The following is a 15,770-nucleotide window of genomic DNA, read 5'->3' on the forward strand; positions in this document are numbered from 1 at the left end:
ATAAGGATGAGAATGTAGAGCTGGGGCTCGGACAATGAAACATCAAGATAGCAGCTTCACACAGCATACATCAAACAGAGGTAGAGAGAAGCCTGGGGACTACATGGGCCAAAAGCTTCCATTTTCTGGGATTCAAAAGTTCAGGTCCCAGCACAGGGAGCCCCACAGGACACTGGCTTACCTGCCTCCCCAACTTGGCAGGACATCAGAGCTAGCTGGGCTCCTGGCTGTTCCTGCTGTGAGGTCCAGATTCTAGGATAGCACTGGAACCCAGAGGATGCGGTTATGGAACCTTAAAGGGGTGAGAGTGGCTTCTCCGGGCCAGCACCAGGCACTGCCAGCGCGATCACTGAAATCCAAATGCTGAACTGTGTCCTATCAAGTAGCCAAGCAGTCTGCTGGGAAGGAGCGAGGAGGGTATAGTTTGTCAATTCAGAGTCCCCCAGGTCCTGATAGATCCCACTCCCCGGAAAGTGGCTGCAGCACATGTTGCTGTGATCTGTTATGTAACAGCAGAGAGACTGGGCTAGGGAGATCTTTACCCTGTGTTTCTGCCAGGGGTGGGCTCTGTCACTTCACTTGGGGACTGAGGTGGCATGAGTGTGCGGTGTGAGGTGTAGACAGAGCATCTCTGGGCGTCTCTGTGAAGGTCAGTCTGGATTTGGGAAGTTGGGTTGCCTCTGTCCACCTGGTCTAGGTGACCATCCATCCTACCCGTCCAACCTAAGCAAGGTGGACAAAGTGTCTGTCCCTGCTGGCCCCCAGACAGGTGCTAACAGTGCTCGGTGCTCACAAGCCCCTGGACACCTCTCTGTCCCCCCGATGGCCTTGTGGCCCTTCCTCTGTGGGCAGCCAGAGTGGCCTGCCCTAGGCCCCACTCCTCCCTGCTGGCCCTTCCATGCACAGGTGCATGGCTAATCTACCCTGGCTGCTCTGGGCACCCCTACACCTGCTTTGTGTCCTCATCCCAACACTCTGAACTCCCCTTTGCCTATCAGAATGCTTTTGTCTCCAAGGCCCAGCTCAAGGCTTCTTCGTCCTACATGTAGCCTTCCTGATGACACCCATCTTTATCTGTGCCACGTGGCCAGTATGGGGTTATCACGGGAGGGCCTTTCATCTCCCAACTTTACCTGGAGGCCCCGATCCCCTGAGGCTACCGCCGTAGGTCATCAATGTGACTCTGACTTTTTTTTTTTGGTACCGGGGATTAAACTCATGATCTTGCACTTGCCAGTCAGACGCTTATGCCACTGAGCTAAGTCCCCGGCCCCAACTCTGACTTCTGTTTTCAACCCCTCTTCCTGTCACAGACTGGGACAAGGACGGCTGCCCAAATAAGAACTCCAGGGGGGTGACCCTGAGCCCAGCAGGAGCTGTCCTGGCCTCACAGCCACACAGTAAACTCTTCGCTGCTGTATCCAGCTCATGACCTTCTGGGCTGAGTGAGTCCTCGGAACTACTGGTGTGATCCTCTCTGGCCCATTTGGAAGGTGAGGTTGCCCCAGTTCTGTGTCCTGACTGGTGGCTCTAATTCGCTGTGCTCCAATACAGATATTCTTTGTTTAAAGAGCTACCTGCTCAATGACTGGACTTACAATCTGTTTTTGGTTTGGTTTTTTTTGCACAGCGCTGTCCATCTTATTTATAAAGCTTCAATGTCTTCGGTAGGACACCTTGTTTATACGCCACTGTCACTGTTGCCAACTGTACTGCGTGGCAGAGTACTGCAGTTTTACGTTGTTATACACTACAGTACTGCCCCTAATTAGGAGTTATACAAATCGAAGCAAAGTCATTGGGCTGGAGTTTCCTTTGACCATCTCTCTGTTCTGAATATTGCAATGCACACACCATATAATTCCTCATTAGCAACCAATTCATTTAACAACCTAGGTGCAGGAATGGAACTTGGTTGTTAAATGAGGAATGTCTGTAGTGAACCTTTTCAATCAGCAATACCAACCCATAGCTATGGGTACAGTTATCTCCATTTTACAGGTGAAAAAATTCAAGTTTGAAAGACCCAAACAATTCTCAGGGGTCACCAACTGACCAAATCAAGACTAAACCTAAGATTGTCTAACTTGAAGCCCATGTTCTTCATTGCTAATCTACCCGACAATCTTATTCTCCAAATGACCTCCATTTCACGGGCTAATGCAGCGAGGCTGCAGGGCCAGAGGTTTGATCAGAGTCTCCACCTCTGCCCTGGGACCCAAGTCCCCAGCCCTTTTCACTCCAGCCAGCTCTGAAGTACATCAGAGATGTCCTGGGCCAGAATTAACTGGGGATTTTCTGATTAGTGGTTACAGCAGGGGCACAAACATGCTGCACTAGAGAAGCACAATCAGAGCAAATTTCTGAAGGCTCAGATGGGACTTTGTGAGGGGCAGTCACCACCTCCAAATGGAGACTGGTTCATGGGAACCAAACTCTTACAAGGCTATTTCAGAGATAAGAATGGTAGTTCACTTATCTGTAATGCAAACTATAACAAACCTGCTTTTCTACAAATGGCCTTTCCTATCTTTATTGGGACAGTCATTTCTTAGGAGCTGGATAGCTTGCAAGGCTGAATTGGCAATCGGGTATGTGTGACAGTTAAGCTTAACTGCCAACTTGAATGGCTTGGGAGCAGCTTAGGTATTAGGAAAGCAAACTTCTGGGGTGTGTCTGGGTAGATCATGAAGTCATGACTTTGGGGTCCACATCTTGTCCTTTGCCCTTTTTTTCCTGGCCACTATGAACTAAGCAGCTTTACTCTGCCTTGCCTTTCCGCTGTGGTGTTTTTGCCTCAGAGCTGGCTGGACAAGACTGAACTCTCTGAAATGACGAGCCAAGTAAAGCACTCCTCCTTAAAGTGCAGTGTCAGGTACTGTCCCAGCATGGGAAAACTGCATGATACAGGTGACTCCTTAGTAAGCATAAAATCTAAGCCAAAGTTGTAGCAGATACACCTAGGAGTCCATGTGTGGCACTGGAGAATCTAAAAAGCCACCACACGCTCACAGTACAGTCCCGCCTACAAGTGCCAAGTGCTCACATCAGTTAGACTCTATGGTCTGCAGAGGCAGAGGGTGCATATCCAGTCAGCACAGGGCCTGAGACAAAAGAAAGTGTTCAAAAATTGTGAAATAAATGCATGAATGAATACTGTGTTTCACCCTTGTAAAAACAAAACAAAACCAGAACTCCCCGTCCCCCCACCCCTAAATCTTGTGTGGAATATACTACTAGCTCCTTTTACCCAGGAGGACACAAAGTGTTCTCACTTGTAAGTCCACAGTTACCATTCAACCTTTTTTTTTTTTTCTTTTTGCAATGCTGGGGATCGAACCAAGGCTTCAGCACTGAGCTCCACCTCCAGCCCATAATCTTAAATCCAGTACTTGAATCCCAAATTCTTTGCTCATAGGGGCTGGGGATTTAGCTCAGTGGCATAAGCGCCTGCCTTGCAAGCAGGCAGTTGTGAGTTCGATCTCTGGTACCGATAAAAACAAAAAAGACAAAAAAAAAATTGTTTGCTCATTTGTGCTTGTTTTGCAGCAGACAGAGCTGCTAAACAAGTGAGTGGTTAGAGCTACTGTGATTCTGGGTAGCCTATCACCCCCATCCTCAAGCACGTCTTTAAAACCTGCTCTCAACAGCACAGCTAAGTTTAGCTAGAGAGCCGTCATTTTCCATCCAATGCTTCTCCCAAACACAGCTGGCTGGATGGCACTGGATATCTAATCCATTGCATGGCCAGGAACCACTCAGATTCAAACTCCTTTTTCTTTTCCTTTTTTAAATAAATTGCTCTATTCCTCAGGGGTCTACCGCATAGACTCAAGAGATCCTGCTGCCTCAACCTCTCAAATTGCTGGGAAACTACTTGGCAGTTTGAACTCAGAGAACCAGAGGTCATAGTCAGTTACTGGTTACTTCCCCAACTGAGGAGCTATAAAGAGTCTGGAGCTGACAGGCTGAGGTCTTGGCTCAAGAAGAGAAGGCAAGGCTGGCTCACAGCAGAGGAGCACAACTGTATTTCCGGTCCACATGGTACCCAAAAGAGAGACGGGGACAGACTGGTTGCTCTGCCTTGCATCACCTTTCTGTTCCATCCCTGTCTCCTGAGGCTGGGATTTACTTGCAACCTTGGGTCTAGAGAGAGATCTCTGCATTCTTTCAATACTCTTTTGAGCCAAGGTAGAGTAAGTCTCCCTCCTCTGCTCACAGCTCAACTGAGACCAAAGTATTGGATTTGGAAAGGGGTGAAAATTCTGAAGACTCAGTTTTCTCATTGGTAAAATATGTAGCTAGACCAGAGGAACTCAGAATTCCTTGCTTCCAAGGGAGTGTAAGAATCTTTCAGCTATCCTGCCAGTGCCAAGAAATAAGCTGAGATTCTGCGCAGGAAAGCTGAGGCAGGAAAAATTCTGTTGACTCATTTCCCTGCTTCCTGTCCTGGCCTGTAGTCCCTGAGGAGGAGGAGGAGGAAATAATCCTGGAAAGTTGGAGGCAGTTTTGCTCACAGTGGCCACATCTCTGACATCACCACCTTGCAGACGTCAGACCAGGGATGCCTGCAGGAAGGTAAAGCCAATGTGGTCTTTGAGGCACAAGGATGTCTTACAAAGAAAGCATCTTGATACTGATGCACGTGTCAAAGTGGGAGGATTTCCACAAACAGAGCCAAAAAGCGTGCTGCATGCCCTGGTATGGCCTAATGACAAATGCACACAGCTGTTTAAACGTTTTGCTGTCCGTAACCCTGTTACACAGTGGAGGGGGAAGAAAGCAAGTCTGAGCAAAATCCCTTTTCCTAAGCTCCCAGGTCCACTCTGAGTGTCTGCTGTTTCTGCCCCTCTGTGTTTCTGAGATAGACAGGCTTATCTGGGAACAGATTGCCTTCCAGAGAGATCTCAGCTGCAGCCTGCCTCTGCACTCAGAGGATCAGTCAGGAGCGGGAGCCACTACTATCCACAAGCATTGACTGGCAGAAACACCCTTCAGCAGGGGTTTCGGGGAGCTCACAGACACCTCAACTATCCCAGCTTGCGGCCCTGCCAATGCACGCTTACTGGACTTTTGGCCCTGATCAGCCTGCTCTCAGGATCCCCCAGGGCCCTGGAAAGGGGACCAACCTCCAAGTTTCCACATCAAGACAAATTACTTAACTCCTCTGCCTGTTCTTCAGCTGAAAATGGTTCCAGTGCCTTCTATGCATGGGCTGTTCCGTGCCTCTGGTGGAGGGGTTCTGTGACGTGCAGGGCCCAGCGCAGCCTTCAGACACATCTCTTCAGAAAGAGGGTAGCAGAGACTTGCTGGCCTGCTCACAGCCACCCTCCAGGCGCCTGTGGTCCCAGCCAGAGGCCCCTGATGGGCAGGCATAGACCTTCCATCTGAGAGACTCCCAGTAAGCAAGAAGGCACACGGACAGAGACCTGGCAGCCAGTGGAAGGCAGGAGGTGCTGACTAGGGCTATCACCCCAACAATGCCACTGGAAATGTCTCAATTCACCCACATGTCCCAGGTCAAAGGCATTACAACGAGGTCTTTGTTCCAGAGTTCAAAAGCCTTCTCACTCACCACTCCTTGCCAAGCCAGCTCTGAAGGATGCACAAGATGCCTCCCCTGTCCCACAGCTGGCCTCCCGCTCCCTCTTCAAGGTACCACCTCCCAGGACCTGAAGTTCAGCCCTCTTCCCCTGATGGCTCAGTGTCTCTGTCTAAGCTAGCTGTAAACCCCAGGCCTGCTGGCTCTTGATGGTGACAGGGTAGGTCTGCATGGGGACCCTAGCACATTTCATGACCCTGTGTAAATAGCTGTGGTTGAGCATCTGTCTCCACCAGAGAAACAGAAAAGCCACGTACAACCAAGGATCTCTGCTGATACCCAGGCCACTAGTGAGTTACCCAGCCACGGACTCAGACCTGGGTGTCAGCAGAGAGGTCATCTGCTCTGCTGTCACTTTCACCACGTGGCCACAAGGATACCTCCATTTCATAGAAGGGAAAACAAGCCATACAGCTAGTGGGTGGTGGGCAGAATCCCGACTGTGGGAACAGCATCTCCTCAAAGGATGTGTACCAGCCTGGGCAGCCACAGGTGATGCTGGGAACAGGAGCCCTGGGGCCCCTCAACCAGCCATGGGTAACTTTAAGCAGATTAGGGGGTGCCCAGCATGTCCAGGATTAATGCTGATGCCTAATTTTCCTAGGCCCTCCTTCCCCAGTGCCAGGCAGGACTCTTTAAGTATTCCTAGGATGCTGGCTATGGGATGGGGAAAGGGAAAGGCACCACAGCTCTGGGAATCACAGGGCCTTAAAGCAGGACAACCTTCCTTACATGTGACTGGTCCCCAAAGACTCCTCAGGGATCCCCACCTCCTGCTGTTGTATATAGCTGTGATGAGTCATGCTGGGCAGGAGGTAGTGGATCCGCAAGCCAGCACTTCCGGGAAGAACTGACCTAACACCAAGGTGGGCCTCTGTCTCTTTCAGGTGAAGGATCCCGAGCAAACAAGCAAGCAAGCAAGTACCCCCTGCCCTGGCACCTCACATTCTACCATGAGACCCCCTCTCTCTGGGTCTCAGGACTTCACAGCCAGTAGCGCCAGCTTCCTTTGGGAGAGGGGAGGGAGCTGAGAGCAGGACCAAGACTGAGGACAAAGTTGTGCAGGAAGGAGACCATGGTGGCCACTTGGAGACAAGGGCCAGGCCTTACTCTAGGCACTCAGACTGGCTAGTGGGCAGTACTACTGCTAACCACCTTGCCAAGGGCTGAGCCTGGCCTGAGAGGCATGGAGCCAGAGGCACCTCCTTGGCCTCTGGACAGCTACCTGCTACCCAGAGCACAGAAATCAGGTGCCAGGGACACCCAGGCCGCTTCTACCCTCATGAGACTCGCTACCTCCATCGCTCTGACCTTACACCCACAGCTACTGCCCTATGCATCAAATGGCCTGGAGGTTCTTTGCTTTCTTTCAGGTTTCAAAATCCTGGAATGGTACTGAGGGGCAGGGGTGGAACAGGCCCACCCCTCTGGGACTGTACACCAGGCACAGGCCAGAGATGCTGCTGCACATGGGGGCTGGCCCCAGCAAATAAACTGAAAGCGAAACCAGATGTGAGGAGTCAAGTACAGAACTGCCCAGCAGGCTGAGGACGTACCCCTGGCCATGGCCATGGCCCAGAGCCCAGGGCCCATCCTGGCCCTGCAGGGGCCACACGAGCCCACTGGAGACTGGCTGCCAGACTTGTGCTCTCCTTTCTCCGCCTGCTGTGACTTGTGCTACCAAGGCACTCTGGCCCACTCTGTAAGAACCGGGGACCCAGAGAACCCTCCAGGAGCCGACAGCATGGCTGAACCCTGTACCAGCTCCTAAAGAAGACAGTTCTTGTGGAACCCTCCTTGGCCTGAGTCCTGGCTTCATCTGCTGCCTGGGCCCTTGTCCCCAGGTCCCAGTGGATTCCAGCTCACTGCTCAGACATCAGCCAGACAATTCACCTGGGGCCTGGGGCTCTGGACCCTGCAGTGACCATCAGGGCCTCCCTCCTCCGCTCTCAGGTGGCTGGCTCCCCCTGCCTTTGCCTCAACCCTGGCTTGAAAGTTCGTCCCAACAGGGGAAGCTGCTATTGGGCACCCCTTAGCTGGAAGCTACCTTCTGCACAGGCCTTGGGTGGCACAGGTCTCTGAGCAGGGCTGGGCACCTATACCCAAACTGCCACCCTGCCTTTACGTTAACAAAAGCCACTTAATTATCCTGAGCCGGGGAGACATTCTTCCACCACCAGGCAAGCTACTGGCCTGCAGCCCAGACCAACAGGGGGACCCTCAGCTTCCTGGCCTCTCCCTGCCAGATGGAAATAACGTATAGCTGCAGAGGAGGGGGAGGAAGGAGGGAACAAAACCCCCACATAGCCCAGGAGCCTGGCCGGAGCCTGCATGGACCATCCCAGGGCCACTGGGCACTCACCACTCTCGTTCTTCTCGATGACATCTACCACCTCCCCAGCCTGGAGGCTCAGTTCTGAGTTCTCCTGCTTCTTATAGTTGGACACCACCACATACTGTTCCAGGATCATGGGCTCGGCGTTGGTGTCGGCACCTGGCGAGGGCAGAAAGCACGCGGTGAGCCATCGGCTGGCCATGGCCCCGCGGCCAGGGCGCCCTCTGTCCATCGGCCTCGGGGGAGGCTGCTGGGTCGCCAGCGCTGCTCCGAGGGACAGCCCGCAGCCAGGGCTTGCAGCTTGACGGGCCCCAAGCACAGGCCATATAGCAGGGCCCCACACTGGCCCGCTGCACGGCAGGGACCGAGGGACATGGGGAGCCGGGGGACAGGGGAAGGAGTGGGGGAGGAGAGAGACAGAGGCAGAGGCAGAGGCCAAGGAAACTGAGGGAAAAGCCTTCCGCTGTGCTGAGTTAGTCACAGGCCGGCATGGAAGAGGCCAGGAGAGGCTGGGGACTGCGGAGGTCTCTGCAGACCTGGGCCGGCAGGGGAGTGTGGGGAAGTCGGGGCATGAGTGGCTGGGTGGGTGGGTGGCCCATGAGGGCTGAACAGTGCAGGAGAGAGAAAGAGAGGGAAGAGGTGGCCAGGAGGAGGCCCCTGCCTCTACCAGAGCCTGGAAACCCAGAGAGAAAGGCAGCCCTGCTCCTTTAGGGGCGGGAGAGGCCTGGTGAGGCGGCCAGAGGGTTTGAGGCCGCCAATCGCTGGGGTTTACTCACAACCCTTAAATAGAAACACATGAAACCCGTCGAATGAGGAGCCGGGGGGTGGAGGCAGGAGAAGGGAGGAGGGCCCAGACTGTTTACTTGAAACTCAAGCAAGTCCCAGCGCCAGCACTGGCCAACCCCCCCCCCCCCAACTTTTCCTGAAGTTCGGCTCCAGGCTCCATTCCTGCATTGCTGGCTCAGGAAAGGCTAGGCACGGATGGCCTGGGGCCTCCGCTGGCTGGCCGACCTGCCCAGCCCCAATTCCAGAGACGCCTTCCTGGGTGCAGCAGCTGCCCTCTTGCTGCATGCACCAACTCAGTCTCCCTCTGCCCTGCAGTACTGGGGCTCCAGCAGCCTCTGGCCAACCTTCCCAGCAGTTTCAGAAACTGAAGGGGTCAAAACCTGGGGTGTAGCAGGGGGAGGGGCCCAGAACCCCAGAAGCAAGTGCCTTCTCTGCACCCCATGGCCACTGGACCAACGGACAGTCATTTGCGAGCACCTTTCTGGAGGGTGGACAGCCCGGGGCTTAGTGATCATACGGACTGGACAGGTCATGTTAGTTTCCATGTGCTTCAACCATTACCGTGCCCAACACCTAAGATGCTCCATGCCCTGTGAGGGGAGAGCAGAACCCACAAGCTAGAGACCGACAGTCCCCTCCTTCAGGAAGTCTTCCCACCCCAAGCTCAAAGCGAGTTTGTGAGTTTGCGGTACAGTTAAACCATGCATCTTCCAGGCAGGCCCAATGACACACCCGTAGCCTCAGCAGTTTGGAGGTAGAGGCAGTGGGATTACTCAAGCCCAGGAGTCCAACACAGGCCTAGGCAACACAGCAAGATCTTCTGTTTCAAAAACAAAACCCCATGTCTGCTAGTCTCCTTGAAGGCCGCAGGGACCATTCCTACTAACTTGGCCCTAGGAACGGCTGAGGGTCTTGAGGCTCCACATGGCCCCCTGGCCCACAGCCACATCCCCCATGCACCTGAATCCGACTTGCGTGTGCCAGTCATGTTTCTGGCCCACCTCACCTAACAACTCCCCTCCTGACTTTCGGTTCCACAGAGCTATCAGAGGCTCGGACAGGGCAGGAAACCCACCCCATTTCCCAGAGTGTACAGAGAGAACCAAATCTCCTCACTGTGCTTTAAGGTTCAAACCCATCTCTCTTTACAGAACAACATTCTTGGACCTGTTTCCAGACACACTGTTCCTCCTGCATGATGTCCCTGCACTCGATGGCAAAAGAGTCACCTGAGGGGCTTTTAAAAAATGCTTATGCCTGCTGGACATAGTGGCACTCACCTGTAACCCAGCACCCAGAGGGCTAAGGCAGGAGGATCACGTGTTCTAGACCACTTTGCATACCCAGGGATACAGAGGGAGACCCTGTCTATAACATCAAATCAAACCAAATAAAGCCCTCCTGCCTGTGCCTCAGAGGGTCAGTTCAAATTGGTTGAGACCTAGATCTAAGGACACAGTTAAGGCCCTATGGCTTGTGGCTCTGGCGTGCAGCTGGAGTGGAAGCACTGCTTAGATCCCTGGGTCTTCTTCTGAGGAGGCTCTATCTACCCCAGAGCTGGGGGTAATGGCCACAGAGCTCTGAGAGACCCCAAGGTGGACCCTTCTCAGAAGGGAAAGAACTCCACTGCCTTGATGGCTTTCTGCCATGCCGCATAGATGCTATAGCCCATGGAGGGCCTCTGGAAACCTGGGGAAGGGCACTGTCTTAGCTAGGAGGGTGCCATAGGGATGTACACATGCAACCAGACAGCTTGTCCAAAGCCAGGATTGTATTTCAGGCAGAAAGGCAACCAAGAGCCGGGCAGCTGGGCTGGCCCCTTCTGTGCATGGAGAAATCCATATTCCACTCCCCCACCCCTACCTTCCTAGAAAATCAGTCTGAGCTCTCTGGGGGCCGCCAACACTCTGGGACACAGGTAGGCTAGCAGAGAGAATGTCCTCCAGCTTGCAGAGTGCAGACAGGCTGCGGCTACCCCAGGCGCTGGGGACAGATACACCACAACACACACTGCTGTCCTCCCAGCAGCCCTGCCCACCTTGTCACGAGCACAGGCTCCCAGCTTGGCATCTGCCTCTCAGGGTGCTGGGACTTGGGGTTCCCTGGGCGGAGCAAGCAGGCAGGCTCTAGGAGCAAGTCTCCAGATGAGAAACCACCGGGAGGCCTGGAGACCTGGTGGCTGGTAGGCAGTGATGTCATCCCACAGAGGCGGCCCTGGATCCCTCCCAGTCAAGGTCCGGAAAATTGGGGGTGGAGGAATCTGCTGGTTGGGGGGGGGGTGCGGGGGCAGCGAGTCTTCTATGTTCAGACAGAGGCTTTGGCAGGAGCAGGAGGAGGGGCAGACCTCGTAGACAGCAAGGCCTCTCCCTGAGAAGCGGCTTTGTCTGCCTCTTCTTCAGGAATGGGTCCTTGTGCTTCATTGCAGAGCCATGCTGGGCCTCCTGGGGCCCTGAGGTCTCCGCTCCACCCTGTGCCTCACACCTGCCATTGCTTCTACCACCACCTTGTTCCTGCCTAATCCTGGCTGACAACTTTAGCTGCTAAGCTAAGCCTTTGCCAAGTTAGCCCTGTGCTCCAGCACCTTCACTGGCTCCCATGCCTAAAGAACAAAGGCCAAATTCAAGCTCCTGTCACCTTGCAATCCGAGCTCCTGAGTCCCCTCCCCCTGGGGCAGTTTCATATATTTATGATTCACACACATGTGCTGGACACCTACTATAGGCCACCAACACTGTTCCAGGCACGCTCTTTCCTTTTAAGCCTTTGCTGAGGCCATTGTCCCCTGGCCAGAAAGGCTTCCAGACTGTCTGTCACCCCCAGTTCCATCCAAGCGTTGCTGTCCCCACAGGAGACCTGCTTCCCATCACACCAGCCCTGTCCATTGTCTTCTGAATGTTCTGTGGGACATGGCCTCCCAACCAGACTGTGCTGTGCCCACGGACACGACCCAGGACACAATCCTAATTTGAGATTCGTGACACAAATGCTCAGAGTCTGTGGGTCTGAGGTCCCGTCCTGGTTTTCCTCTATTGTTCCATGAGCCTGGAGAGGACACTTAGCCTCTCTGAGCTTTAGTGCACTCACATGGGACAGTAACAGGGACAGTATCTTGTGCTGCCATTCTGAGGATCGGGTGAAGTAACAGGGCTTATGGCGGAAAGTAAACCACAGACCGCTGTTTATAAAGCAAATACAGGCAACAGCAGGTTGAGGGAAAGAGCCAGAGAAGTGTTGACTCCCAAGGTCTCAGCAGCAGGACAGCTGCGGCAAGGGCTGCAGGCTGGAAAAGGGCATGGGGCTGTGCCCACATCTCTCCCAGGCCTCTCCAGGCACTTGCCAGGGGAGAGAGACAGATCAGAGCTCCTGGGGGCCACTCTGGGACACATGTCAGAACCCTGCTGTCAGCCTGTCCCCTCTGGGTTTCCTGTCTCATCCAATTCTTCAACATCCCAGATGGGAAATCTAGGACCAGAGGAGTCTGGTGACCTGCCCGAGATTCTGGCTGGGTCCCTCCCCAGGTGGGCCTGTCTCCCTGGGTCTCTGGCTTCAAAGGTGACCCTCAGCAGACCCCAGCTCCATGGTAGTCTCTGTTCCAAGCTTCTACCACCCTCCCAGGCCTGGGAACCCCACCAAGGCCCTTTTGGCTCCTCACAGTGGGTGTCTCCAGGCTGGGCTCGCTGGCCTCTCAGCTATACGTTGGGTGAATAAAATGCATTACTGTGGGCCAAGTGGGCTCGGGCTCCCTGGCTTGCGCAGAGGGGAAAAAGGGACAGGCGCCCAGTGATTAGCTCAGGCCCCGGCCCTCATCAAGGGAACACCAGGAGGAGAGCTGCAGCAGAATGGGGCCCTCCCCCAACTGCCTCTCTCCTTCTGGCCCCACTCCTGGGATAAGACTCACTTCCCACCCCCTGCCAACAGCTGTGGCGGGAGGGGCTGAGCCTCTAACTTCTGGTGTGGCCTAGCCCCCTGGATCCTGACCCTTCTGCACTGCTCCCCAACTCCCAGCCTGCACCTCTGCTCTCAGAAATGAAGGAGCCCCTGGAAGACCATCCTGGAAATTCCCCCTTATCCCCGTAGGCACTGAAAACCCTGCCCTCTGGGTCCTGGGAATCCCAAAGACTAAAGGCAAGGCCTTGAGTGGGGCCTGGCTCTGCCCAGACACAAAGCCTGAACTCCTGAGGGCCACACTAGCCAGAAAGGCCCAAGCCAGGCTGGAGGACATTCTGAGTTCTGCACTGCTGGGTCACAGGCTGTGACCCACCCTCAGTCCTGGGACACCTCAACCCCTCTGAGTCTCCAGCTCCCAAAGGAGCCCCAGAAACCAGGCTCAGGAACACAGAGCTCAGCTCTGCCTCCGTTCAGCTGCTTGATGTGAGCCCAGCTATCTCTGGTTGACCTGCCTCACTCTCACCAGGATGGCCCCCCACTGAGGACAGCAGCCCTTGTCACCCTTCTGCTTCCTAGGAACCAGGTCCCTGAGGTAGCACTCGTCCCCTCAGAGAGGTTGCACAACACCTGGAAGGCACAGCCAGGACGTGGCAAAGCTGGGACTCAGAGCCACATGCCCGGCCAGAAGGCTTTGCTCACACCCAGCCCTTGCTGTCCCCAGGAGTACTGCAGGGTGCCCAGGCCAGAGCTGAGTGCTGAACAGGGCTCGCCCAGGAGCACAGTGAAGGGAAAGTGGCTGTCGAGGCTGCCTCTCTTCCCAGGGAAGCACGCGGAGAGAAACATGAGCACAGGCTCCCAATGCAGGCTGGGACACACACGCATGCACGCACATGCACGCTGGGCAGTACCTGTCAGGTCCTTCTTGGGAGACTCAGCCCAGCTGGAAAGCCACACTTCCGAGTCCCCCGAGAGCCAGCAGCAGCAGGAGGAGAACCAGAGAGAGAACCGTTAGGCAGTGGGAGTCCACAGTGAGTGGCTGCACAGAGGGATTGGTGTGGGCGGAAGGCGGGGGCAGGGAGGAGGGGTTTCCTGGCTCTGGGACTGCTGCTGGGCGTGGGCTGTGTGATTACAGAGGAGGAGGATAATGAGGTGTCTGTCTGACTGCAGGGATCCTTGGGAGCACAGAGCATCGTGAGTGGTCCCTCCCCAGAGCAGACCTCTTAGCTGTCACGGTGCTGCTGGAGAAGGCAGCCCTGGGTCTCCTTGATGACCATGTGCGTGGCTGGCCTCAGGCTGGGTGGCTCTGAGGGCCGCTACTACCAGGGCTGGAGCCTTGAGGGCCACATCTCTAGGTACCACATCTATTAAGCCGAGTCTTCTCAGAGGGGCCACGTTACCCCGCCAAGGGAGACAGAGCTCAGTTGAGGGAAGGGCATCCCCTGGAGAGTCTCAAACCCTGCTGCCCAACCCAGGAGAGGCACTGCAAGGGACCAGGCTCAGGCAGTGGTGTCCACTCTGCGCCTCAGGATGCTCACCTGTTAAACAGAGTCAAGTAGCCAAGAGGGGAGCAAACCCAAAGCCCGCCAAACAAACAATGCTCGGCCAGGAGCTGTGCCGCTGTTAGCGCTGCGGCTGGGTGGACCTAATCAGCCTGCTGGGCCAGGCAGTGCGACACACTGGGCTGCCCACCCAGCACTGGCCAGGAAGGCTGCTGGACTTCTTGATGGGCAATCAACATAAGCCATAGCACACATTTACACATCTTTTACTATCTTCTAGTTTCGTACCAAGCACTTACACAGCATGACTCTCACTCTTCACAGCCAACCTGGAGGATTCTTCCCATTTGGAAACTGAGCCCCACACATTAAGCAACTTGCCCAAGCGGGCACGGTGGTGCACACCTGTAATCCCAGTGCTTCAGAGGCTGAGACTATTGCTGCAGGTTTGAGGCCAACCTGGGCTATGCAGTGAGTTTAACCTAAAGTGCACAGCAAGACACTGTCTCAAAAAGACAAAAAAAAAAAAAAAAAAAATTAAAAAATAAAATACAAGAAACTTGCCCAAGGCCACATGGCCAGTACAGTATCCATGTCTTGCAGGGATGCAGATTTTAGGCAAGGAAACTTTGCTGTCACTACTTAAAGCATTCCATGCTCTCCTTTGCCTAGCAAGCTACCTTCCAACTACACGCTGACTCACATGGAGAACTGGGGAGTTGGGCCCTTCCGGCCTCAAAGTAAATCCCATGGTGGGGCTCTGGTGGTGTAGTGAGGCTTCTGGAAGCTGACTGCCTCATGGCAGAGGGACAAACAGAGCTGGTCTTGAGATCACAGGCTCTCACAAGACCTTGCGTCTGGAGAATCTGTGCTAGTCTGGGGAACTGAGCCCGGTGCTGAGGAAAGACTTCCAGGTAGGCACAAGGCAGGTGTGGGTAAGAACAGCTTCCTGCCCTCCCACTGGACTTTTCCTCCCTCCCCTCTAATGACAAGAACCAAGGCCCCTGCAGAACAGGGATGACAGACCTGGAATCTGTGCCCATGGTCTTGCTGGTAAATGGCTGTGTGAGCTCGGACCAGTGGCTTAACTCCTCGGGCCCCGGAGCTCACACCTCTGAGCAGCTGTTCAGTGTTCTAGACTTCCCTGGCAGACTGGATAGTCTCCATCATACAAGCGCACAATGGCTGAAGTGGATCCAGAGACAGAGACAGCTCTGCCGGGGAACACCACCACCTGCATAGGTTCGATGTGGATGGAAGACCTCATGGGCTCCACGGTAGAGACTGGGCAAGAGCGACAGACAGCTGGTTCTGGTGCTCCCTCTCTCCTCCCACAAAATGGGGATGGAGATACCTACTGCCATGAAGGAATCAGGGGGACAGGAAGGGGACCAGGTGACAGATAGCTCTGGTGGAAAAAAGTCAGATTGTGGGGATATAGGGGCCCTGGGGCAGGGTCCCTTTCCCTGGTACCCATGTCCCTGTTACAGCCATGCCTCCTGGCTGACAGCAGAAGTGAAGTGAGCATCACTGGGAAAAGCCCTCTGGAACTCACAGGGCAAGACAGGGAGAAAACAGCAGAGGCATGGTGTCACACCTACGCTGTGGTGTGCTGCGCTCTTTCGATTACCTCTGGGTGGTGCTGGGAGGTGAGGCCTTC

The 15,770-nt window shown here is 54.6% G+C and overlaps 1 protein-coding gene across 13 annotated transcripts in view; it reads right to left on the reverse strand.

The window, feature by feature from the left end:
• The window catches only part of Sh3pxd2a (SH3 and PX domains 2A), a 197,209-nt gene that overhangs the window by 46,772 nt on the left and 134,667 nt on the right, over positions 1-15,770 (reverse strand). For 8 of the 13 annotated variants that reach the window (XM_003474945.5, XM_003474944.5, XM_023567256.2 and 5 more), the window contains 2 exons: positions 13,520-13,564; positions 7,965-8,096 (listed from right to left, as the gene is read on the reverse strand). In XM_003474945.5, coding sequence (XP_003474993.1) covers positions 7,965-8,096; positions 13,520-13,564 — 177 coding nt within the window. Of the gene's footprint in view, positions 1-181; positions 7,879-7,964; positions 8,097-13,519; positions 13,565-15,770 lie in introns of those variants that run through there. The other 5 variants (XM_063244642.1, XM_063244641.1, XM_063244646.1 and 2 more) reach the window with 2 other exon arrangements.

This window comes from Cavia porcellus, unplaced genomic scaffold, assembly GCF_034190915.1.
Source record: "Cavia porcellus strain 051 isolate PalLab524CR breed Dunkin Hartley unplaced genomic scaffold, mCavPor4.1 scaffold_2, whole genome shotgun sequence".
NCBI classification, from domain to species: domain Eukaryota; kingdom Metazoa; phylum Chordata; class Mammalia; order Rodentia; family Caviidae; genus Cavia; species Cavia porcellus.